Source organism: Mus musculus, chromosome 10 (assembly GCF_000001635.26).
Source record: "Mus musculus strain C57BL/6J chromosome 10, GRCm38.p6 C57BL/6J".
Classification (NCBI taxonomy): domain Eukaryota; kingdom Metazoa; phylum Chordata; class Mammalia; order Rodentia; family Muridae; genus Mus; species Mus musculus.
The window spans coordinates 3395343-3423112 of record NC_000076.6 but is presented as its reverse complement, the minus strand read 5'-3'; the positions used below and the strand labels follow the sequence as shown (position 1 = coordinate 3423112).

Here is a 27770-nt window from a genome sequence, read left to right as displayed (position 1 = left end):
AGCTCCTGGTCCATAGAAAACCTGACGCCACCACAGGGTTTTGTTCAGAATCATCATCTAATCAGACATTGCTTCATAGAAGATGTGTAATCTAAGACCCAAGGGAGTTCTAAGAAAGATGATCTTTCCACAAGAGAACCTCTCATTCCATCAGAAAGGATGCAGGCTGAGGAAAAATGGAGCCCTGAACATTGCTGGTCATTGCTTGCTGCCTTGGAAGAAGAGTTTAGGACACGGCTGACAGGAGTGGGGAGGATAGGAGGGAAGCTTGGAGACAGCCACAGCAGGAGAGTCTCCCCCAAACAAACAAACAAACAAAACAGTAACAAGAGAAAGAGAGGAGTTGAGGGAGGGAGGGGCTGGGAGGAGTGGGGTCGGGGAGAGATAGAGTGAATATGGTCATGCTTTACTGTATGGCATTCTCTAAGAAATAATAAAACATTCTAAAAGCAGCTTCTAGGTAAACCCTCTAAGCCACAAGGTCAAAGCATATTTGAGCAGATGCCTGATATTGTTGCAGACAATTTGGGTTGAGCAACCAAAGACATCCAACCCAGAAAAGGAAGCAAGACAGGTGCAAGACCTCATTGGTTTGGAAACTGAATATCCAGCACTCAGTGGCCCTCTGTTCTGTCACTTGAGTCTTCCCTCTATATCTTCAAATGTAAAAAATAAACCAGTCTGTGAGAGAGGGCTACAACTTTGTGCTTCATCTTGCTCCATGCATTCACTAGCTACCTGACTCTGCTCAGCCCTAGAGGAAGCCGCACCCCCAGAGCTCGTGTCTATAGCTGTATATGTAGCAGAAAATGGCCTACTTGGCCATCAATGGGAGGAGAGGCCCTTGGTCTTATGAAGATTATATGCCCCCAGTACAGGGGAATGCCAGGGCTAGGAAGTGGGAGTGGGTGGGTTGGGGAGTAGGGCGGGGGGAGGGTATAGGGGACTTTTGGGATAGCATTTGAAATGTAAATGAAGAAAATATCTAATAAAAAATAAAATAAAAATGATACATCAAAATTTCTTTCCAGATATTAGATTGAGTATTCTCATTGTTAATCATCTTTAATTCTGATAAAGAAAACCAATGTGAAGTTATCGGTACTATTCTCACTCTCTTTGCAGATGAAGCAATTGAAGCTAATAAAGGCTTTGCATTTCAGAAACAAACAAACAAACAAAAAACAAAGAAACAAAAATAGCTAAAAAGAAAGTTACACGTGAAGACAACCAGCGTCACACAGCCTTAGCTGCTCCATGTAAATTAACTCCCTGGTCTTGAATCCCCTGTAAGGCTGACATTCTGAACACCTCCAACAATCTTATTTTGTATGTATTTGAAGCGGTGGCATAAAGGAATGCTGGCGGGGTAGTTCTGTTGCTACTGGGGGCCCCTAAACAGAATAGCAGTAGAGGTGTAGACTGCCAGGTTTTCCACAGTTTATGGACCCATGAGGTTCCAACTACCAACAGTGAAACCCCACTGGCTTACAGAATACTATGCAAAGAACAGCAGGTACTGTGGGCGACCATGGGTGATGAATTACCCATAGGTTGGTCATTTACTCTTTAGGCATCCTCAGAACAAGAGGCCCTAATGATGAACCCCAGTGAGTGTGTTTCAGAAAGTGAAGCTGAAGATGAATTCAGCTCCATCCATAGTTGGGCATGACAACTTCTCAATCAGTACCTTGTAAGGCAACAACACCCTCACAGATCTCAGCTGTCTCCGCTCAAGAGAAGCCAAGCAATAGACCTGTTATCTACAAACACCACAGCTTCCCTCTCACCATGACCCCACTGTTCCCTAAAACAGGTCACTGGGATCAGTGTTTATCCTCTGAGGACACCAAGCATTTGTTTATGCCATGGCTTTGTGAAATCAAGAAACATGGCATAGACTCTGCTCAAGAAATGGGAGCCCTGGGCAACTTAGGGTCATCTGTTCTAGAAGGAGTCAAAGGCACAGTCAATAATGGCTACCTCCTTGGCACAGTATAGAAGTGGGGTGTCCCTTAAAAAGTCACAGGAAGAGCTTTGATGCGGAGCCAAGCTTTATCAAACCAGCTGCTTTGTTTGATGATGGTTAGCCCAGTCAGGGGCACTTCAGCCTGGTGTGTTTTCATTAGGAATGCACAGAGATGTAGCTCTCTCTTAGCTATTGTTCTTGCCCTGCTTCCCCAAACCAGAAAGGCTGACTAATATAGTTACCATGGGTGGTACTTAAATTCCTCACAATGAGAGCCAGACAGGGATTAGTGTCATTCGCACCAACCACATTACAAAATGTCCTGATGGGCAGCAAAACCGTGCAGCCACTAACTCTCTGGACCAGAGTCAGGAAGCAAAGCCTCCATCTTAAAAAGTCTTAATCTGAGAAAGGATTAAGATGTGCAGGGCAAATACTGAGTCTTAAGACCATTCCCAGGTCACTCCTGAGACCCAAGGTCATGTGGCCAGGAAACTCTGAGCTCCTGTTGCAAGAGGCGACGTTGATACAAGATTGACTGAGTAATGCTTGCAGCCACCTCAGATAGCCACCTGACCAGCTGCTTCAGAGGTCCGGGCAGGCAAGTGTAACCTGTGCCCAGAACAGAGGCTTTCAAAGGCTGGTGACTGCATGCGTGGAGGCTCTCTTTAGCTCTGCACACTGGATGCTGTTCTCAGAACAAAGACAGACCCAATAATTTACAGTGCAGTGAAGGTTCCCATAGACTACAGTGGCCTAGTCAGAGTAGCAGACTTTAGCTATTTATCTCACACTGAAAATGTGTCCCCATACAGTGGTCTGGTATCAAGAAGCGAATCAGAGTGTCAAGAAGTGGTCTTCAGAATGCTGGAAGAGGTTAGTTCCCAACATCTTTAGGCAAGCATTCTCCTACTGGTACTGAGACTATAACCCCTGGGTAAAAGCCCCAGTGGACTAGAAATGATTCTGAGAGACACTTGTGCTCTTCCTTCAGCTACCAGGATATTATTTCCTCTTTTTTTCAAATATAAAATTAGTGCATTTGACAGGTATTCAAGAGTGGAAGCTGAATCTGACCTCCTAAAGGAATACACCAAAGGTTCCATTCATCACCTATCACAGGAATAGACCACAGAACCCTTAGGGTTATGTGAGCTCTCTACAAAAACAATTTTTGCTTCATGCTTTCATTCTAATGACAACCCCCCAAAGTTACTGTAAACAAGCATATTCGTGGACTACCTATGACTGACCCATCATTCTGTGCCAACTGCATTTGCTCATCACACCAAACAGCAGGACTTATGTTAGTTCTCATGGCTAATGACAAAGGTTGGAGGGCACAACTATGTGTGTGTGTGTGTATTTTATAATAGGAAAGATTCATTCACACAATGATGGTAGGTGATGTCACAGAGACGCCATTTAGCCCCGGCAATATGTACAGAATCCCTGCTACTGAGAGAATTGTCAGCCATCACAGTACAATGAATGGCATGCACTTAAAATGGTTGTACTTTATGCTTGATTTGCAATTTTAGGTATAAACCATAAGCAATAGGAGTATATACTTGTTTTTAAATGACACACGTGTAAATGCTATTATAATATTCAATATTTCAATAAGCAATCTACAAGAAATTATTCCTATAGAAAACTATCAGAACACTGGGAATGAAAAGCAGACCTCAGAGGCTTTCAAGAGGAAATGGGTTGCATATATTGGGTTAGAGAGCCAAGGCCAGCAGGCTTCCCAACAGAAACACTGAGTGCTTGAAGTCAGATCAAGTCTTTCATCTGTTTTGTATAGCTGTAACACAAAGTCTGAAACTGAAAGATTTACAAAGAGAAGAGATTTGTTTAGCTCACCATTCTGGAAGTCCAAGAGCATGACATCAGCATGCTCATATGAGGGCCCCATGGGAGCATCAGGCAGTAGGACACATGTGAGAAGTCACAGGAGGGGCAGGAGATGGTGGAGGGGCCAGGGTCACTCTTTAATGAGAACCAACTCATTTTGAAACTGACCCATTCCTGTGAGACCCAACCCCTTCATTCCATAATGATGACATTAATCTCTTTATGAGGGTAGGGTCCCCAAGATCTAAGGACCTTCACCTCTTAAAGATTCTACCAGTTCAACATCACCACATTGGGAACCAAGCTTTTAGCAAATGAGCCTTCAGAAACAAACCATATCAAACCAGAGCAAGCAGGTTCTCGGATCCCAAGAAAGGATGTTTTCTAACTTCAATGCTTATCTCTTCCTCCAAAGGTCTGTCAAGAGTGTCAAGAAAAACCACAGGCATTTTGACGTATCATGCCTTATATCTCAATATATTTACTTCCTACGTGGAAAGAAGCACTCTGGAGGAGCAAAGAAATCAACTGAGGAAGAAGCCACTTGGATTGCTAATTGACAAAGCTTAGAGGGGGCAAAATAAAGGAACAACTGAGGGGGGACAAGCAGGCAGGGGCTTCAAGAGCCACAGATGGACCAGGGGTGCATCTGGGAGCCTGACTACTAAGATGTGGAGCTGGTCCCCAACACACGCATACCCACACACATACCCACACATATACATACATATACAAGACATACACACATACACACATATGCACATACACAATACAAACACACATATACACACATACACACATACATACTCACACATACACACACACACACACACATCCCACAAGCAAAATGGCCTCCAAGTGGGGCCAGGGTGTCCTCAGTGTGGACATTAAACAGCAGGAATAAATAGAAGACCTTGTTTCACTCTGATGACACACTATAGTATTTCCCTAGCATACACTTGCTTTAAAAATTAAGTGAACAGAAATCTCCTCAGAGTTGAGCAACCAATTTCCCCAACTATTTCTTTAAAAACATCACAACAGCCAGACATGATGACACATATATGCCTGTAATCCCAATGTTCAGGAGGTAGGGCAGGAAGATTCGGAGTTCAATGTTATCCTGGGCTAGATGATTAATCAGAGGCCATCTTTAGCTACATGAATATCACACACATACACTCACACACACATACACACATACTCACACACACACACACACACACACACACACACTCACACACACACATACACACACACACACACACTCAAACACACACATACACACACTCACACACAGATACACACACTCACACACACTCAAACACACACACTCACTCATACACATGCACACACACACTCACATACACACTCACATACACAGTCACACACACATACTCACACACACTAAAACACAGACACTCACACACACACACACACACACACACACACACACACACACACACACCACTGCTGACCACAAATGACCATGTTAAAAGGATGATTTACATTCTATTCATAGGAATTATTCTCGTCTTTCAAGATAGCAAGGTTTAGCCCACCCTTGTCACACACCCCGTAGCTTATGTTCTTTTCTGAGGAACTCAACACATAGACAAGTGACAACTGCTACAGATGGGAGAGGCCCACCACACGTGCTGTCCCAACCCCCAAACATTCTGTCTCCCTTGCTTCCTGCTCATGAAAACACATAGGATACGACTGACCAAGAACTGTGTTATTTTACAAACACCTTGGGATGTGTTTGAATTTTTGACAGCTCATGGGCTCCATTTAACACTTCCAGTTTTATTAACAAGTGACTTGTGACACATGCACATGTCATAGCAGACCAAATCTCACTGCTATCTCAATATCACAACAGCATACATCAAACACTGCCTGCTAGACAGGAAGATTGACATTCCTGGAGATGTTAGAGTATCCTAGAATAGCTGTTCTTAACTTGTAGGTCATGGCCCCTTTGGCAGTTGACTGCCCTTTTCACAGAGGTTACATGTCAGATATCCTGCATGTGAGATATTTACATTATGATTTATAACAGTAGCAAAATTACAGTTATGAAGTAGTAACAAAAGGAATTTTATGGTGGGGATGGGGTGTCACCACAACATGAGGAACTGAATTAAAGGGTCACAGCATTAGGAAAGGTGAGAACCACTGTTTTAGAAGAAGGCACAATTACATCAGGATCTCAGAGCTCTGGGTGCCAGGAGCAGGGTGTTCCCAGTGGAGCTAGGACCAGTGCGTAGAAGATCACCTGCAGAGAATCACAGGCTCCTATAAAACATCTGGCTTGTGCCAGAAGCAGGAATAGCTGCTGGAGGGTCTGAGCAGAAGGGTAACATGACCTGGTTTACCTTTAAAAGGTTTCACCCCTGCCGCTTGCTGAAGAATGGGCTTTGGGGGAGGGAGACCATTTACACAGTCCCAGAAATATCCACTAAAAGACGAGACAGGCTCAGAGCAGAGCAGTCATGTGATATGTATTCTGCTCTTACAACTAGGTCACTGCTGACCCAAACATCACAGCCAGCTAAGATGTTCTTGTGCCGCTCTGCCAGTGGCTGAAGTGGGTGAAGGCAGAAGCCTTCAGTGAAGATGAACATTAATTGCAAACAGAGCATCCTGCTGTGAGACTGCCCTGCAGATCAAGGTGTGAGAGAGGGCGCTGGTTGAGGGGACACCTGTTCTCAGAAGTTAACAGGGCTCTTAAACAGGAGCAACAAGCAGCCAGGCTGAGAAGGGCCTCCCTAGGTTGAAACCCATTGGCTATGCCACTTTTTCTTTCCTACCCACCAGGTAGGTACTTCTCCTTCCTCAGAACTAAACACGTATCACTACCCCAGGAACCCCATCCCCAACCCCTAAAACTAAAACGCTCCCTACCTATAGCAACTCACCTTAGGAACATACCTGAAGACTCCTTATGCTCTCCAAATATGGATAAAAGACGCAGAAGGTTGAAGAAACTGCTCAGTTGTTAAAGTATTTACTTGCCTTACACGCATGAAGACATGAGTTTGAGCCCCAGAACCCATGTTTAAAAGGAAAAAAAGCCAGGTGTGGTTACACATGCTTATAATCCCCGGAGAGCACAGAGGAGAGACAGGCAGATGCCTGGGGTTTGTCTGCCTACCTAACCTACTTGGAAATTTCAAAGCCATTGAGAGGCACTGTCTCCACAGTCACAAAAATTCTCCTGTCGTAGTTCTCAACCTTCCTAATGCTGTGACCCTTTGATTTAGTTCTTCATGTTGTGGTGATCCCCAACCATAAAATTATTTTCATTTCTACTTCACAACTGCAATTCTACTACTATTATGAATCGTAGTGTAAAGTTGCAGAATATCTGTTATGTGACCCTTGACAGCGTCATTCGATTCCCAGAGGGGATGCAGCTGAGGCATGTTAGCTGAGAATGTCCTGTGTTCTCCACATATACATACACATGCATTTAAACACACAACTGCATGTGCACAGACACACACACACTGCAGAATCAGGCAGAAGCAATCGATACAACCATCTTTGGTCTCAATGTCTCTTGATGCCCCTTATGGAATAAGAGGAAGTCAGAGATCCTGGGCAACAAAGCTCAGAATAGAATTAAAGAGCCCCAACCTGACTTTCCTGCATCTTTTCTGACTGCCTTGCTGCTCAGCAGTGAGACTTCGGGCCAGAGTCAGGTCATGGTGTGGTGACCCGTTCAGAGCAGGGACTATGGAGAGAGATGGGCCTCTGTAGTCTGTGGGTGCTAGGGCAAGGTGCTCTACCTCCCAATGTTTCCTACCCTTGTCCCAGGGCTACTGTCTGATTCTCAGGCTGCATGGTCAGATCCAGGCATGTAGTATAAGCCCACGACATAGCAAAGAGACCAGAGAGGACACTAAGTGTTGAATAGAATCAGTCTATTCCTCTTTTAAACAATATTAAGCTCTCAACGTAAATGTCTCTTCCAGAAAAGCTTAATTGCTAATGTCTGGGAAAAAACACAATGAAAGCCTTAACAGATTATCAATTTGGTCAAAATCACAAGGACTAAAAGGGGGGAAAGGAAAGGAAAAGATAAGCAAAAATCCCAAGGTATCAGTGCCAGGGAAAGAGCCGATAAGTCAGCCAAAGCTTGTGTTGTCCAGAAGACTTCCACTCAGTGTTGAGAGAAGCCAGGGCCGCAGCTGACAGACAGCATCCTGGCTAAAACTCAAAACAGACAAGTGTCCAAATGAAAGCCAGAGGCCAAGCCAAGGCCCAGAGATACTGGAGCGAGGCACTGTGAGCACAGTCTGGCGGGAGCAGCTGGGCCACTTCCACAGTGCCCAGTCTGCATGGCAGTTGAGGCCCTGGGGAGGAGCAGAGAGAGCAACTCAGACTCCATGCTGGCAAGCCTTAGGGCTGCTCTGCACTTTCTTTGCTTCCCTCACGACACATAGGAGGAGACAGAATGTCACATTGGGTACCAGGGACACACCAGGGTCAGAAGGTACGCTGTCAGGAAATTCCGGTTTTAGAGGGACCAGGCATAAAACTAGCCGGGTACTACCAGAGCTTGCCTGTGAATTGAGCAGACCAAAGGCCAAGCTCCTTTGTAAATAGTTAGCATGACTATTTATGTCTTGTGGGTGCATTCTATGTGAACAAAGTGACTGGTCACAGAACTCCATCGTGAACATCCTGTCCCTAAGCCACCGTGCAACTCTATCACCAAAGTGTCACAGAATCAGCGAGTTTATCACCAGCTAAGCTACTGAGGGATGCTTCCGTCTGGCTTCCACACACAAATCCTCACCTCTCTCTAGTCAAATCCCCACTCCACAGCCAGACTGATGGCTTTAAGAAGACAGAACTGTCACTTTCCTCCCCAGGGTCTTTGAGTGGCTTCCAACTTCTCTAAAGAAGAAATTCTTTAGGGTGGGGATTTCCCTCAGTGTTGGAGCCCCTGCCTAGCAAGCACAAGGCCTTGGGTCCTTCATCAGCTCCAAGCAAAATTCATTCATTTATTCATTCTTTGGTCAGTGATGGCCCACACCTTTAATACCAGCACTTGGGGTCTTTGAGTCTGAGGCCAGCCTAGTCAATAGAGCAAGTTCCAGGATGGCCAGGGATGCACAAAAAAAGCCTGCATCAAAAAGCCAAGCAAACACATAAAAATCTTAAAGAATAAACTCACTAACACACTCTATGAGCCACACTTCTGGTCTCTTCCCCATTCAACACCCCATTCATTACTTAAAGCAAGCACCATCTAGGTTTCCACAAGGCCTCTGCTCATGCTCAGTAAATAGATGTATGCTATGGTCATTATCTCACAACCTCCCTGTATTACGGAAGCTGGTTATAAATCATATCTCTCTGCTGTACTTAATGCATGTTCACCGGTTTCCACTAGTCAGCCAATCATTAACCTCTAAGTCTTTTGTGCTTTGCATGGTCTCAGAGGCACAACCAGTCTGAAAGGGCAATAGTTCCCAGGGTAGGCATTCTCATCTCCACCTTGCCCAAAGTTTCCACACCCAAACAATGTGACAACTCCTCCAGACATGGCCTCACCATGATATAGCCTCTTTAGACATAGCATGTGAGGGAAGGAAGGTTTCTCCACTGGGGGTTTCAGAAACTATAGAAGCATTAAGGGAAAACAAGAAAACACTTTGAATATTGGAAACCCATAGCCTAGGGGTCCTCCAAGTCATGGTGTGGAGGAACAGTGGCCAAGCACAACCACTGGGACCCTAGGGAGCTCCTCGGAGACTCAGAGGATGACAACAGTGTTGAGCTATTCATGAATCCCACAGCTCCTGTAGGATACATACGGGCCGACTTGATATACCAACGAACATGGCAGTGAGTGGGATGGGCAAGTCTTGGAGCCACTGAGCATATTTGGAGAACATTCGAACCTCAGCTGGAAAACTGGGCCTTATCTGTGAAAAACATGGCAGAGATAGTGGCTTTGCAAATGTCTGTCTTCCAGGCTGTCAGAGTAGAGGCCATATCTACTTCTAAAAGCAGTGTCCAGAGGGGTACAAAAAAATAGGGGACAGGACAAACAGTGTGTCTCCACTACCTGGTTGTGGACAGGCACACTTTGTCTTCAGGTCTGGTGAGCACAGGGTTCAGTAAAGATTGCAAGGAGGTGATAAAGGTAACTGTCCCTGGAGGCAAGTCATGAAGACCCTGACACCGTGAGGGCTAGTTATGACAACTACCGGTGTCTGGGAGCTAAAACCAAGCCCAGGTAAGACTGCATGTTTCAGAAATAGATATATATACTACAAATATATACCCTTATATGTATATATGTATATATTTGAATATCTAGAGGTAAATTATTTTTTATTTTCTATAAAAGTACTCAGTCAAGTGGTTTCAACTACGTTGCTGGAAAGAAATAAATTCAAGATATTTTCAAAGTTTACCTAAAGAGCTCAGAGAGAAGGCACAAAGGAAAATTAAGTGCGAAGAAACCTAGGTCTAAGATTAAAGTACTGGTAATGAGTCAAAGTCCTGCTTCCCTTGTTCATTCCAAAGTTGGAAAGTCTCTTTCCAGAGCACATCTGTCTCAGTCTGTTTGTGCTGCTATAAACAAACAAATACCACAGAAGGACTTCTTTCCAAAGAACAGGATTTTGCTCTCAGGATTCAGGAAGCCTGCAACTCCAAGGTGAGGAAGCCTTCCTCTGGGTTTTGCCTCTGGTGAGGGGCCCATCACTATCTACATTTTCACGACAGTGACTTGTTACCTTGCCTGCTTCGGGGAGGAAGGTTGGATCCTTGTCTCAGATAGTGAAAAGCAGAAGCAAAACTGGGTTGAATGCTTTAACACCAAATGAAGCCCATTCCAAAGGAAGCCACTTCATAGCCAAAACTCCTGGCCAAGACCCACTTCTTGATACCAGCACACTGGCTACTGGGCTTCAGCACGTGCCTTTTGGAGGAACTTTTCCCAAACTGTAGCAGGGCTTCCCTGGAAAAACTGAGGAGTGGTTGTCAGGTCAGGACTCAAGAGTACCCACTCAGAGTCATGAACTTATAAAAATGGCAGGTTCCCAGGGACCCCTATCAACAAACAGTGTCTGGTGGCCACACCAGGAAGGGTTATGAATTCTATTGTGAAGGTTTTGAGTTCTTTTTAAATAAGAGAAGCACTCATTGCAGATGATGACAAGAGGAAAGAAGAAAGCAGGGCAGGGCCCCAACTTCCTGGATACTTTTGGAGAAAACCATAGACTTTTTGCTGACTGCACACTGTGGCTCAGGCCCTGCTCTAGCTACTCAGTTTCAGAGATCAGCAACATATAAGAGCCGAATTTAGAGAGTGGGGCAGCAGGCAAGAGTTTAAACAAGTAATGATGGGAGAAGCAGATGGCTGTGATGTGACATGCACTGTCCCTTGGCACACAGACAACACTCAGCAGCATGAGGGTTGCTGTCAGGATGTGTCACTCTGTCACTGACAGTCTTGGCTTCTTCAGAGACCCCTGAGAGCAGATGGCTCTCCTGCGGCCACCTTAGTATGTCTCAGACCCTGCTGGCCCCTCTCTTGGAAAGAGTTAAAGAAATCATCTTCTATTGTTTTTATAAGTACATATATGGGTCTTCACCTCAGGATGACATCAGTGACAAGTCAGGGAGAAGCTATTCTGGGGTGGGGGTGGGGATGCACCGTTCAGCCATTCACACTTGCCTCTGTGGGATGCTGTCCATCCTCCAAGGAGAACTGCTGGTACCCACACAGCCAAAGCACAAGCACACAGAGCCAGGCATCCATGTTCCCCTCCTCCATGGAGCAAGCAGGCAGGGGACAGGTGATACAGCAGATTGTCTCCACACTGGAAACAGGACCACCTTTTCTCCAATCTACTCCAATAATATGGATTCCCACCCCAGGCATCCTGTGACAGTCTGGAAACCAGTTTTGCACTCTGTGAAGCAGCCTGTCTGTCAGCTTTAGGCCATCTGTTCCCTCCTCCCTAACCTCAAAGACCCCCAGGCAAGCACTGAATACCCAATCGAATCCAAACACGTACTGCCAATCTAAGCAGAACAAGTGGCCTCAGAGCCTGGATCTGGAGTCATCTACAAGTTGGGGATAAGAGTCACACAGTGGTAAGATGCACCCAGATTAACTTTCTAGACCAAAATAGTAACTATAGTCAGGTTGCTCACATGTGCTGGACCTGGGGCACATGCAATCTAACTTTAGGAGAGCTGAACTCATTTGTAACCCAACCTTTCCTCTCCATCCCCCATAAAGAATTGAACTGAGGAAGAAACTCAGTGGTAGAACATTTGTCTAGCATGAGAGAGGCCTTGGGTTCAGTCCTGAGAGAGTGTGAGAGCAAGAGAGAGACTGAGTGTGTGTGTGTGAGAGAGTGTGAGAGCAAGAGAGAGACTGAGTGTGTGTATGAGAGAGTGTGAGAGCAAGAGAGAGACTGAGTGTGTGTATGAGAGAGTGTGAGAGCAAGAGAGAGACTGAGTGTGTGTATGAGAGAGTGTGAGAGCAAGAGAGAGACTGAGTGTGTGTATGAGAGAGTGAGAGAGCAAGAGAGAGACTGAGTGTGTGTATGAGAGAGTGTGAGAGCAAGAGAGAGACTGAGTGTGTGTATGAGAGAGTGTGAGAGCAAGAGAGAGACTGAGTGTGTGTATGAGAGAGTGAGAGAGCAAGAGTGAGACTGAGTGTGTGTATGAGAGAGTGAGAGAGCAAGAGTGAGACTGAGTGTGTGTATGAGAGAGTGAGAGAGCAAGAGAGAGACTGAGTGTGTGTATGAGAGAGTGTGAGAGCAAGAGAGACTGAGTGTGTGTATGAGAGAGTGTGAGAGCAAGAGAGAGACTGAGTGTGTGTATGAGAGAGTGAGAGAGCAAGAGTGAGACTGAGTGTGTGTATGAGAGAGTGTGAGAGCAAGAGAGAGACTGAGTGTGTGTATGAGAGAGTGTGAGAGCAAGAGAGACTGAGTGTGTGTATGAGAGAGTGAGAGAGCAAGAGAGAGACTGAGTGTGTGTATGAGAGAGTGTGAGAGCAAGAGAGAGACTGTGTGTATGAGAGAGTGTGAGAGCAAGAGAGAGACTGAGTGTGTGTATGAGAGAGTGAGAGAGCAAGAGTGAGACTGAGTGTGTGTATGAGAGAGTGAGAGAGCAAGAGTGAGACTGAGTGTGTGTATGAGAGAGTGAGAGAGCAAGAGAGAGACTGAGTGTGTGTATGAGAGAGTGTGAGAGCAAGAGAGACTGAGTGTGTGTATGAGAGAGTGTGAGAGCAAGAGAGAGACTGAGTGTGTGTATGAGAGAGTGAGAGAGCAAGAGTGAGACTGAGTGTGTGTATGAGAGAGTGTGAGAGCAAGAGAGAGACTGAGTGTGTGTATGAGAGAGTGAGAGAGCAAGAGTGAGACTGAGTGTGTGTATGAGAGAGTGAGAGAGCAAGAGTGAGACTGAGTGTGTGTATGAGAGAGTGAGAGAGCAAGAGAGAGACTGAGTGTGTGTATGAGAGAGTGAGAGAGCAAGAGAGAGACTGAGTGTGTGTATGAGAGAGTGAGAAGGGGCTTTGCTCTACACTTCATATCTGGGCAAGAACAGTCGACCACCCTTCCTTATCTTCCCTTGTGAATGAATGTCCCTCAAGGTTACATGGCAGGAGGCAGCAACTCAAGTCAGCAAAATGGCTTGGAGGTTGAAAGGCCCTGTGGGCAAGCCTGATGACCTGAGTGTAGTGCTCTGAATGACATGTCTCTCATAAACTAGCATTTAAATGCTTGTCCCCAGTTGATAGAGGTGTTTGGGACATTTAGGAAATATGGCCTTGTTGGAGGAAATATGTCCCTGGGGGTGGGCTTTGAGATTTTAAGAGCCAGCTGTATTCCCAGTTAGTTCTCTCTCTGTTCCCTGTTTACAGATTAATGTGTGATGTCAGCTGTTCCAGCCACAGAGTAAGGGTGATAGATTCTTACCTCTCTGGAGCCATAAGCACCAAATAAACTTCCAAACTGTGCCTTGGTCACAGTGTTTTACCACTGTAATAGAAGAATAACTAAAACCCTGAGTTGACCCCTGAACCCTGAGGGAGAGGAAACACCCAACAAAGTTGTCCTCTGCCTTCCACGGGCACGCTCCTAATATGTACGCTAACCTCAGCTCCAGAAAAGAACCAATAAAATAAAAATTTAAAGAGGCAGCAGTTCAAGCTGTAGATTGTGGAGAGTGACTGATGTGGAGAGGAGGAAGTGAAAGAGTCTGGGTCCTTCCTGGCCCCAGGGTAAGTCTTCCTTTTCCTCCACAGGTGCTGTCAATCACGGTTGGCACACATATGCCTTCATAATGGGATGCTGCCTAATGGGATGTTGGTGTTCATACTGGAGGCAAGCAGCTTCTGACAGCACTCCACTTCACAGCCCCCAATTTTTTTGTTCTGACTCAGTGGCAAAGCAAATGTCAACCCCACCCCCAATCTGTCCCTTTCCCTACTACAACACACACTCTGATTATAGATTAGACACGGACATCCGCAGAGGGAAGGAATGCCAAGTTTCAGAACTGATTGGATTGTGTGTGTATTTTCCAGAGAAAAGAGAGGTGAAAGGGGGGTGGGGGGCAGGATCCTAATGCTAACCTTTGTTTTTCTTCCCAGAAAGGGGTGCCGAATGCTTAATTCCATGACACTTTATTTCCCACGACATGGGGTACATTTTGAGTTGAACAGGACAGACTCAAGCTTATGGATTAAGGGGGTGGGAGGACTTGAAATAAAAAATAAAGTCCGCTAATCTGAAGCCTTGCTGGAAAGGGATGGGGGAGGGGCAAAAAAACCTCGTACCTAGTGGGTGTTCTATAATCACCTGCTGCCAGTTGATAACTGTGTGATTTGATCTGTGTCCCAGTGGCTCTAGGGAGCTTGCTCTGTTGTCATAAAGGCAAGTATGGCTCACAATTTATGGTTGCTCAGCTGCCCTCCATGGCCATAAATCCTTGCTTGCATCTAGGCTGTTCCAGGAGGCTCTGCTAATAGCTGAGTAGACATAATAAGAGCATATTGTGAAGGTTCACTTCAGGCCAAGGCTCTTATTTAGAAATGGGAGGGGTTAAACAGGGCCATGGTTTTTGGTGTGTGTGTGTGTCCCAACACGGAAGCATGCCGATTCTCCACTCAAGGAGACAGGCTCTTCAGCTCAGACAAGGGCCAGACTCAAGAGTCTTAGGTCTTTGGCCTTTGATTTCCTGTGCACATAAGAGATAGAGTGAAGGCCATTCAAGCTGACCACTGACATTCATCTGACACTGAGTCTGCACAGAAATTACCTGCCCTCTGCTACCACACCCCTGTGGTCATGCACATGTTAAAATTCACCACGAGTAGACCCAGGCTTCCTGTTTGAGGAAGACGAACATCTAGAGAGGGATGATGGGGACAGATACACAATAATATGACATTTGTATTGTCATTGAACAAAATGCTTTAAAAATTGTTGAAATGGTAAATTTTCCATCATGTGTATCTAACACACTAAAATTGAAACAAAACATCTAGATGAGCATTCATCATCTCTGCCTGCAAACTGAGCTCTGAGGACAGAACTGGACTCAGTACCCCAAACACAGCTCAGTATCCACATTTGGGTATCGACAGTGCAACTTCTACAGAATGATCAACATTGATTTCAAAAAAATAATAAATAAGCTGAAAGTATTCCCAATAAGATACTTGTGCCTGAAAGCACCACTAAGTGCATTTGCTAGCGTTCAAGAATAACCCAGAACATAACAAGAACACTTAACTTCCTTTTAAAATTGACCCAGTTTGCAGAGAAGGTCATGAGAGCCATCATTTTAAAAGACTATAACTACAAACTGCTTAGTCAAAAAATGCAAAGGGAAGGAGGACATGGATTTTTTCTTTCTTACAACTCTTGCCTTTTTCAGTTCATCCTAGATGGAGGGCCAAACAGGGACTGATCAACTGTGTGATTTATGAGTGGGTTTAGCTGAACCTTTAAATACAGTGTCAGCAACTACAGAGTAGGTTGAACAAGCAGACTTCCTCCGCATCCAATGAGATACTGAAAAATAGCAACCATCTATGAGTGGGCAGCATAGACACAGGAAGTGGATCTTAAACTCTGTAAAAAATTACTAGAACCTCTTACCTTTTACTACAGTCAGGCAAGGCATTTTATTGGGTTAACAAAAGACAGAATTGCTTATGCTTAAGGGGGCAGCAGTAGGAAGCCAAGGTGAAAAAAAATCAGGTGTAAAATCTTTTAAATGCAACACTCCTTAATCATTTTGAAGACACATTTTAAGAACACCTTGGGACAGTAAATTATTACTTGATAAATGAATGTAAAAATATTTTATGATTGACATTGAAATTATGGCAGAACATAATTCACTTTTCTTCATGAAATTATGGACACCACTTCAAATCCCGTGAACATGTGTCCCATAAAGTCAATTAGAGCCACTATACAGTGAGAAATCTTGCCTCACACTGAGAAAAATCCTAAGAAGGGTTTTGTCATGGAGAGATCATTTCTTGGGTTAAGGGGAAGGTGACAAAAGTAGAAGAAAATATTTGGGGAGAAAGAGATAAAAATATCTATCTTTTGTGAAGGTGAAGAAAAGTAACCCTACAGCAGGAATTTGGCGAATATCTGCTTAGAAAGCACACACACACACACATGCACAAAGGCCAAGTATGCAACTGTGTGCAAGTCATCTCTAGTCTTTTCAAGTGCAGTGGGAATAACTTACACTAGCTCATGCAGCCAATAGGGGGAACCCTCACAGTATGGCCAGGATCCAAGTCATGTGTGCACAACGAGTATGCAAAGATAAAATATACCAACCAAAATCTGCATCCACTCACAGCTCAGTCATGGAATTTCTCAGCTTTGTGAGGCTCTTATGGAGAATATAGAGGAGACACTACATGAGACAGAAACAAACAAACCCAAAGCATCCATTCCCCCACACTCCCATGGTCAGTCTCCATGAGCCTGGTCACTTAAGTTCCTCCACACATTCTGCCCTTCTGTCTACACCTCAATTCCAAGCTCAGAGGCTACTATGAAGTCAAGATCCATTTCCTTCTTTGATACTCAAAAGGATGGGACTTGTCACTACCGTCTCCGACCAGCAGAAAAGAAGCGACGAAACCCATGTCCTTCTCAAGGCAGTTTATTCAGGAACCTCACAATGTGCAGGAAAAAGAATGCCACGACCTCTCTCGGCCATCCCCCTTTATACCCTCTCGTCCACTCCCCATCACCCCAGTCCACGTAGGCACAGTTCATTGGCTCAAGACTACATTCATCACATCATCTGATCTTACGTCATGGTGCATCTGCGCAATGCAGCTCAAGGTATGTGGCTATCTTGAGGGATATGAGGAAGGCAGGTGCCAGTTATAAGACTTGGCAGCAGTCTCGGGTGCCATCTTGGGACCGCAGCCACACCCACTCCTCACAGATGGGTATTTCTTCTCAAGTCTTTCCTTTACATTCTTTATCAATACCTGTATGTCACATGTATACCTACTCCAACATGTAGCCTTCCCTCTTCATTGAGATGTTTGATAGAGCAATATCCAAGCTGTTCAAAAAAAAAAAAAAAAAACTGGGTCGGTGAACTTAAGTAATCACTTAATCACTTGTCTGTGCTCTCTCACTGCTGTGAGCTCTAAGGGCTTTGTAGACTTTCTGTACACTGGGCTTTTCTCTCACTCCCCCTAATTCTGAGCATCATTCTCAGCACACAACAAACAAGAGCAAACATTTGGTGGATATGTTCGGTGTCTACAATGCAAAAAGAATTGTTTTAGGTACTGGGGAGTGAGTGTGTGTGTGTGTGTGTGTGAGAGAGAGAGAGAGAGAGAGAGAGAGAGAGAGAGAGAGAGAGAGAGACAGACAGACAGACAGATAGACAGACACAGGCACAGACACACAGAGACAGAGAGAAACAGACAGATAAACAGGCAGACAGTTGATCTGAATCCTCAACTTGATGGAATTTAGAATCTCCTGAGAGACACATCTCTGGGTGTGTCTGTGAGAGCATTTCCAGAAAGGTTTAAGTGAGGGAGAAAGAGTCATCCTCAACAGAGCCTCAGACTGAATTTAAGGGAGTGGAACACCGGATCCATCTCTCTCTGCTTTCTGACTCTGGACATAGTGTGACCATTGGGTCACATTCCTGATGCCCTCCTTCTAGGCCATGATGGTTGTCTTGTCTTCCAAGCTGTGATGGGTACTGTCTGCTCAAGTCATGAGCTTGAAAACTTTCCTTCCTTAGGTTGGTTTCTCAGGCACTCTGTCACAGTAAATGAGAAAAGTAACTAAGACAGAGTGAAAGACGATATAGACAGAAGCCTCTTCCTTTTGGCACTTTCTGAAATGCAAATGTTCCACCAAGGGAAGAGCAGCTAGGGAGAAGGAGGCACCAAAGGGAGACAGGAAGAGGGGTCAAGGCAGCACCTGACCACAGTGCCACGTCAAAGTCACAGGGTGCTGGTCTGTGTGAGCAGAGTCCTCAAGGTCGTTAGGGAGGGAGCCCCTCAGAAATCTAGAGGGAGAACCTTTGCAGGCTACAAAATAACCCAAGCAGAAGAAGTTGGCCATAAAGGACCAGGACAGAGGGGTTGCATGAAGAACTCAAAATAGAGAGCACAGTCAAGGATGGCGCCGAGACTGTCTTGAGTGGCAAACTGTGGTTGGACCAGAAAAGGGGCTCAGATGGTCTGATGCCTGGGCAGCCAGATGAAGAACATTAGTCCCAGGAAAGGACAGGCTGCAACCCTGCCTGGCAGATATGGATGGTAAATGGACAGAGTGAAGAACACGGAAGCCAATGTCCAATGAAGCAGCTGCTGTGTGCTGTAGGCACAGTTAGTTCAAGAGACAACAGAGAGCTGTTTTGGAGTGTAAGTTCAGTTCTCTATCTGGCTAGTTCTGAACAGAACCAGCTCTCCTGCCCTTTGCAGTTGGAGTCACACTGACCTGTTTTGGGTTATAACTCACTCCCCCTGCCACACTCCTCGATGGTCCCTGCAACCTTCATCACAAAGACAACTTTCAGGAACCTACAAAAAGGCCAAGGCCACAATTGGGATGGCTCAGCAAGGCTTCCAGGTTCTTAGCTTCACCCTGACTCCCACTTGCAGGTTTAAAAAAAATACAAAAACACAACAAATAAACAAACAACAAAAACAATGGTTTGGGTCCAGCCATTTCCCCTGCCCATCTTCCACTCGACTCTTGTCCCACTCCCATCTGCCAGGCCAGGGCAAATCGTGTCTCCTCCCTATGTCCTTCTCCTGTGTAACCACAGCACCTACTACTCAACTAGTGTTGGTGTGAGCAGCAGTAACAGTTGTGAGGGTCACCAGCCACAGTAGGCACAGAGGTCCGTGTGAATAGGAACTGTGACTATATTGAAATGAGGGGATTGTCTGCTCTGTACTTGTGAGAAGACTGAAGACATCAGCACATTGGTGAAAGTAGGCAAACACCCAGCTTGTAAGGCACAGATTTATGATTCAGGAGTTCATCTTTTATTACTAGTCAATGAATGCAACAGTTGCTAAGTCTCACTGACCCCACAAGTGCAAATCTGTCCCTGTTGGGCAGGCTTTTGGACAGGGGCCAGAAACTGAAAAATGGCTGTGACGTGCAGCTTGATCTTTAAATAAAACATCTCCAAGAAAGCTGAAGAACTAGAATCTGTGTGTACTCTTGATGGCTTGTCACTGGTCAGTTCAGTCGTCCAAGGGACACCGTCATTGGGAAACATACTATCTCAAGGAATCTTACTCTCTATTCCCTTTATAGATTTAGTGGGCTCATTGAACAGATCGTGGATGTTGGCATTGCACACAAAATCTGTTCTGCTTAGTTTTTCTTCTGTACTTTCCTATTTAATTGGTTATTGCTATTTAGCTACCGTTACTTATACTGTTGGATGAAGTATGCCCCATGCCGCAGCACTGTGACCTCAGCTAAAGTTTTGCAGGTGGATCTGTTCTGTACAAGGCTTATTATGTATTGGCCTGAGAAAAGCTCTTGAAGATTCCAAGTGTGGATACTTCAGGAAGCTGAGATTAGAAAGGGATCCTGCTGAGAGGAAAACAGAGACAGTCAGAGAGGAATGGTGAGTTTAGTTGTCACAAGAAACCCATCCCACATGAAAGACATCGTGATGACAAACTATACTGGAGACTAAGTGCTTGCCTGGCCACCCACAAGGACAGGAGAATGTCTCCTAGTGTCACTAAAGGCCACCCTGCGAAGTTGTCCTCATATCCAATCAAGAGACCACAGTTTCCTTCATATCTAGTAAGAATGTCCATGAAAAAGGAATCAATTATAAATCAGGTCACTAATAATGTTGGAATAGAGTCAGGTATAGTGGCATGCATCTATCTTTCCAACACTCCAGTGGCTGAGACAGAGTTTGTTATGAAGCTGAGGCTAGCCTGGACAACAATAGTGAGTTCCAGGCATACATAACCTACAGAATGAGACCTTGCCTCAAAAAAGACAAAGCAAAGCAAAAGAAAACAAAAAACAAAGAGTCAACAACAACAACAAAAATCTACATCTATATTCATACTCATGTGTGTATGTGTGTGTATGTGTATATGTGTGTATGTGTGTGTAAAAGAGAGAGACAGACAGAGACAGAGACAGAGACTGTCTTGTTCTGAAGGAAAGGAGTAATTATGCCTTTAAGAACTGACGTCATTGACTTGGAAGAAAGCAGATCTTGTTCTTCATTCAGCACTCATGCCAGCCAATCAGCGTCTCCTTCTCATTTCTCAAACAGGCCTGCACGCCAGCACGGGATGGCCAGTGGTCTTAGCATGGACCACCACCCAGTCCCTGCATCCCTTTTCTCTCTATCACTGCAGCCACAGTCTGGCCAGCCCTTGTGGCTTCCTGTCTCCTCTTCTCTCCTAACCTTCAGAACTGCCTACTCCAGCCCACCTCCCGAAGGCAGCACGATCTCTTGAAAATTCTAACCCTGTGCAACCACTTAGGAACAAAATCTATGGTTTCAGAGTGTGTAGTGTAAATATTTGTCCAATCATCTAATTCACAAAAGATTCACACAAATAGATTCTTCACCATAAAACCAGAAGTAGATTAAATTGCTCTAAATTAGAAACCATGATGCTTTGAGCACAAAATTCAGTTGTGACAGAACAACCAATTATAACAATTTGCCTAACAAAATAAGAAACCTTGATAATAAACAGACCTCTGCCAAGAGTGTAAAGCCATGTTGGAATATAGTATTCTGCTTTGCTTTTTTATATTGTTGAGCTTTTATAACAATGAAAAATACAAGAAATGCATAACATTGAAGCCAATATGTTTATTTGGTATAAAATACATATGTATTTTACACAAAAAATATAGAAAGCATTATCTGTAGAAATATAAGTTATAATAATAATTAAAACAAGTACAAAATAAAAATAGCAAGTCTGAACCAAAATAGAAATTCAAGCAGTACCATCGCCAACCCTCCAAATGGCTTTCTCTTAAACTTAAAATTTAGACCCTTTACTTAGCCTGTGTGTTTCTCAAGTTGGGACACAGCCAACTATGACAACTTCACCTCATGCAATGGAACTCATGAGTTCAAAATTTAAAAAACATAATTAGCTCAGCAGGCCACTGCTGTATTATACACACATTCCTAGATGGTGGCACCATATCTTACAAGTAGACCGAAAAATTGTACCTAGGCTTTGAGATTGTTTTGGTGTGCTTTCTGTTGTGGCAATAAAACAACCAACCACTCTGACCAAAAGCAGTTTAGATGAGGGAAGGGTTTATTTGGCTTGCGCTTCTAGGTCCCCCACTATCACTGAGTCATGGCAAGGACTCAGGCAGGAACTGAGCAGAAAGATGCTCACTAGCACTCACAGAGGATGCTGCTCACTAGCACTCTCTCTCTCTCTCTCTCTCTCTCTCTCTCTCTCTCTCTGTCTGTCTCACGCTCAGCTAGCTTTCTTATACAGCTAACTCTGTGCCTAAGGATGGTTCTGCCCACAGTGGGCTTGGCTACCCACTTCAGTTAATAATCAAGACGAGTCCCCCACACACATGGCCACAGATCAATCTGATTTAGGCAATTTCTCCATCAGATGATATCAGGTTGTCTCACATTGACAAATAAAGCTAACCAGGATAGGGAACCTTCTCACAAAAAACAAAAACAAAACAAAACAAAAAAACATAACTAATTAATCTTCAAAATCCAAAAGAATCACTTGCTCTGTTATCAAAAGGAACATCTCAAACACTGAGAGATGTGTGAACTACCCCAAATAAACACAGTACATCAACTAGTCTCAGCTACTGTTTATATATATATATATATATATATATATATATATATATATATATGTATGTATATGTAAATTTTAACTATATAATGATATATTATATACAAATGAGAACATATATAATAGATATGTATATATATTCTTTATCTTTTTAATATTTTTATGTCTATATCTTACTCATTTAAGAAATATATATACATACATGTATGGATATATAAATGAGAGAGACAATGAGTTGGGGTGGGATATGGCTAAGTAGTTAAGTATTTTCTGCTCAAAAGTAAGGACCAGGGTTTAGATCCCCATTCATCACATAAATGCCAGGGTAATTCTGACTTTCAATGTCAGAAACGGGCACTCCCCTCACCCCCCCCTCCCCCAGCAAGCTGACTAGTGAGACTAGTCATACTGGTTATCTCTGGGTTAAACCGAAAGACTCTGACTGGATGAATGGAGGTCATCATCCTGAGTGGGGTAACACAATCACAAAGGAACTCACACAATATGTACTCACTGATAAGTGGATATTAGCCCAAAACTTAGGATACCCAAGATATAAGATACAATTTGCTAAACGCATGAAACTCAAGAAGAATGGAGACCAAAGTGTGGACACTGTGCCCCTTCTTAGAATTGGGAACAAAACACCCATGGAAGGAGTTACAGAGACAAAGTTTGGAGCTGGGATGAAAGGATGGACCATCTAGAGACTGCCATATCCAGGGATCCACCCCATAATCAGCTTCCAAACGCTGACACCATTGCATACACTAGCAAGATTTTGCTGAAAGGACCCAGATATAGCTGTCTCTTGTGAGACTATGCAGGGGCCTAGCAAACACAGAAGTGGATGCTCACAGTCAGCTAGTGGATGGATCACAGGGCTCCCAATGGAGGAGCTAGAGAAAGTACCCAAGGAGCTAAAGGGATCTGCAACCCTATAGGTGGAACAACATTATGAACTAACCAGTATCCCGGAGCTCTTGACTCTAGCTGCATATGTATCAAAAGATGGCCTAGTCGGCCATCACTGGAAAGAGAGGCCCATTGGACGCACAAACTTTATATGCCCCAGTACAGGGGAAAGCCAGAGCCAAAAAAATGGGAATGGGTGGGTAGGGAAGTGGGGGGGGGGGAGGGTATGGGGGACTTTTGGGATAGCATCGGAAATGTAATTGAGGAAAATACGTAATAAAAATATTTAAAAATTAAAAAAAAGATGGATAAGTGACTGGAGACGATAAACTAACATCAACCTCGGGTGTCCATATGTATAGACACACAAATTCAATGTACACACACATGCACAGGTATGCACGCACACATGCATACCACATAAACACACTTAAAATGGAAAACATACATGTTATTAATGCTATGCACATCATCGAAACATCCCTGTTTCATTTATTCATTTTAAGGAATGTGCCCTTTTGGTGACTCAGCAGTAGATTCATGGTGAATCTATGAAATAAAACCTTTAAAAGAGTCTTTCTGAACACAGAACTCCCTGAATGCCTAAAGGAAAATACATTTCTTATTCTACTTATTTTCTGTAGAGATGGAGAAATAAAATTCAATTTATGAACCATTTTCATCAACTCATCTCCTTTTTAAAATCTCAGTGCCACTAACTGTACTACAGCGAATACAAGTGAAGTTTATGACTAACATCAGCCAGAACTATCTGCTAATAGTCTAAGATGACTCATTTGGAAAAAATAAAAACAAAACAGTCATTCTTTCCCCAGTGTGAAAACTCTAATGTACCTCAGTAATTATGAAAGATATAATTTGAGAATGACTGAATACTTATTTCTATTCATTAATTTCTACAACATATGTAACTTCATGATATCATGCATGATCTTCTGATATATGATATATAATTATAATATATATTACATATCATATATCACATGTCACATATATTACATATTATATGTTATATAGCATGTGGTAGATAGCATATATAATATTATATCATAATGCATAGTATAGAATGTTATATAATATATAGTAATAGCATATTATTTAAGTCCAAAAACAACCCTTTAAAATGTGTCTATGCCCTAATTCTCTTCACTTGACAGCCCCTGTTGGTGGATAGGGGCCCCTCATGAATGAGATTAGTGCTATCACAAGGACATCCGTGAGAGGCTGAATCTATGCCCCCAAGTGAAGACAAAGGGAGAAGGTGGCTCTCTGCAAACCAGCAAGCAGCTTCATGAGATAACAAATCTGCCGGCGCCTTGGCCTTGCACTTTTCCAGCATCCAACCATAAAGAGCAAGTAGCTGCTATTTAAGCTGTATCATCTATAGCATTCTCTTCTTAGCAGCATGGGGAAGTGAAGACAGCAAGACTGAGTAACTTACCTCAAGGCACACAACTCGGAAATGGAAGCCAGATAAAATCCAGCAGGCCCTGAAGTCATAGATTCTCTGTATCCGAATGCTACAGTAACTAAAACTACTGCATCTCACCACTGCTGGGAGGTAACACATATCATCTGGAAAATATGCCTGAATTTAGTCAAATGGTAAGATTGAGGTTTGAATTTATTTAATATCTTTTACACCCAAGCTAGTTAGCTACATTGCCAATTCAGCGCTCCACCATTTGGGGAAAGAGAAAGAAAAACACCTAATTCCTATTCCGCCCCTGAATCCTATTTCCCACTTCAACTGCTAGGGAGGAGAAGGAGGCAAACAGGCATGCTGCAAAGCACTTACTGAAGAGAGCAATTCTATTTCAAGACAAATTAGAGCAGCAATGAGAAGGAAACCCCGCCATCGCTCTAAATCCTAAATAAATCAAGTTACAGCTAATGAAATGTCTCGACAGCCATACATAGAAAGTGAGCTGCATTTGTTAGAAAGATAGAAAGATGGCTCACACGGATTCAGAGCTAAGCCAGCAAGGCACAACCAGGGCAGGGCTATGAGGATTAGCCTAGTAGGTCTGGAAACAAGGCTAAGCTCATATCGGACAGTTTTCCTCATTTAGACACACAAGAAAAAGAAGAGAAATATGTCTAATGAGCATTTTTTTCTTAAACTGGAGAACGGTATGGCCTAGGTCAAGACTACATTTCTAAATGACATACCAAATTATTGAAATGGCTTGGATTGGGGGTATAGTGCAATGGTACATGTAGCATGTAGGACTCTCTGAGTTCATTCTCAGAGACACAGCCAATTAATTAACCAACCAAGTAATTGAGAATCCCCTAAAGACAACCTAAATCCAAGAACAGAAAGGGAAAATAGCCACTAGGACACCCCCCCCCCCAAGCAGGCCATAACTGATATCCTCCAGGGGGCGCCATGTCAGGCAGTCTTTATCAATTGCCTACCTTGCAGAATCTCACCTGACATATAGTGCTTGCTTATACACGGTTTAAAGGGCTAAACAATGTACTTCTCAAGAGAGTACTACAGAATTTCACATCTAAGAAAAAGATGATTTTGTCATCTACTACTAAATGCAAGTGTGACCGTCAGTTCCTTAGCCAAATGAAACTCCACTGTGACTTCCGCCAGTCGCGTCTCACTCCATCCAGATTCCTTCTCAGCCCTACTCACAGGGCTTGTCACTCAGCTCTATACAGGGTGGCTCTGCACTCCCTGGTCCTTCACCAGACCTCCCCATCCAGTTCTAATGCGAAGTCAGGGAGACACCACAGCCCTCCCTTCCTCACCTTTGGAAGCAGGTTAGGAGGTATTTTAGGAAGCTAAGCAGAGCTTTGAAGTGCACAGCTGCCTGGCTTCCCTAGAGAGCATGCTTTGCCTATAGCTTGTCCCTTGCTTGCTCCTTGTGTTCCCCAGCAGCTCCTTGTATTTTTTTTTTCTGTCCTTACCTGCAGATGAAGAATGTTGTCACTTGTGAGACTTGAAAATCTCCTTTGTCAGAGAGTATACTTAGACTCTAGATGCTTCAGTGTTCCCTCAACCCACAGTCTCTGCATTGTGCTTAACCATTCCTATGATGGTACCAAAACAGCCAATGGCCTAACGACCGCCTATGTTTCTCTTACGTTATTTTGTATCCCACAGCAGTTTCTGGAAGTCCAGAGGGATTATATCTTTAATAATTCCATGAGAAGGGAAGAGGAAATAAAGCTGCCAGGGTCTATGACTATGCCTAGGTTAGAGGGCGCAGTCAGGCCTTTGTCTAAGATGTTTGTGGTAGGCCTGTAGGTCAGTCATGTTGACCTAGCTTAGGTTGTAGAATAAAACTTCAATACTGGGTCCTGCCAGGCAGAAGTTGTTGGCAACTCGGCTAGGCTCCTCCCAACAGCTACCTAGCAACAGCTTGCATAGTCCTGCCAGGTGCCAACCAACCAACTGGGCATATAAGAATTGCTTGGCTACCCCAGAGTGCTCTTTCCCTCTCCCTTTCCCTCCCCCTCCCCCTCTCTCTTCCCTACATGTTCTTCCAATAACCTTCCTTTTATACTAGGCCTATCATGTGGCTGATTGTTCAGGAGGACGCCTTGGCTTGGGCTTGCCAAGATGTTCCCTCCCGCCGAATTATCCCACTGTTTTATAAAAGACAACAGCAGACATCACTCTCCACCTTCAGTAACCCTTTTCCTCTCAGACTTATTCTATGGTCTCCTAAAGATATCAAAGCTCATCTTACTCTTCTGTCAGCCACAGAAGTAGACTTTGCTGCCTGCGTTTGTTTGGGATTTCCTCCAGCCTCCTGTGTGATTAGACCAGCTGGCACCCTGACCTCTTGTTGCAGCTTCCAGGCAGAAACGAAAAAGAAGAAAAGAAAGAAGAAAATGAAGCCTGCAGAGGACACGGATAGCAAGCAAAGGTCAGACAGAAAGACTCACCAGTGGAAACGTGCAAGCTTTCTAAGAGACTGACCAGATTCCTAGGGCCATCTGGGGGGAAAACCACGTTCATGAGCAAGTTGTATGAACCGCTGGGTGGTGCCGCAGCCTTTACATCAGCAATGGAGCGAAATGTTTATGAATTAGGCAAGAAAGATGAAACAAAGGGTAAAAAGATAAAGACAAAGATAAAACAAAGCTTATCATCCTTGCCTTAAGATGGGGTTTCCCTGATGACTCTGTCCCCAGCCTTGTGGTTGGTAGGTTGAGCTCCAGAGGTCCAGCTGTAGGTCTGATTGCCCAGGCAAAAATAGACCGCCCACCTACTCCCCCCCCCTTTGCCACACCCTGGATTGAACCCAGAGCACCAGGCCAAACTAGTCTCGAAGTAGAATACAGACAGCAACGTGAGGTGAGAAGGAGACAGTCGTGAGAGGGAGGGGGGGAGGGAGAACTGTGATTTAGCACTGCTCCTAGATGTGCGCGCCACAGCTCCCACTCGGAAGAAATGCAAAGGGGTGAGGAGGAGGGGCATCGGCACGGCTACAGTGATAACATTGGACCCTTCCAGAAGCTACAGTCCCTGGGTTCCATGCGTGGCCCTTCCCTTGCCTGTTCCCTCGGCTGTCAACACGTTGCAGCCTTCAGGCACACTGACAAGAATCCCTGCTTATCAACCAAGATAGTTCCCTTCCCAATATAAACCTGGCCTTAAACTGCCATGAAGTAAGACTATGT

General features: G+C 44.3%; 1 protein-coding gene across 4 annotated transcripts in view; it reads right to left on the bottom strand.

The window, feature by feature from the left end:
* Positions 1-27770, bottom strand: part of Ppp1r14c (protein phosphatase 1, regulatory inhibitor subunit 14C) — a 99005-nt gene that overhangs the window by 41866 nt on the left and 29369 nt on the right. For 2 of the 4 annotated variants that reach the window (XM_006512490.4, XM_006512489.3), the window contains exon 2: positions 17375-17428. The exons of the other annotated variants lie outside the window; for them this stretch is intronic. In XM_006512490.4, the coding sequence (XP_006512553.1) occupies positions 17375-17428 (54 nt within the window). The remainder of the gene's footprint in view (positions 1-17374; positions 17429-27770) is intronic. 4 annotated transcript variants of the gene reach the window in all.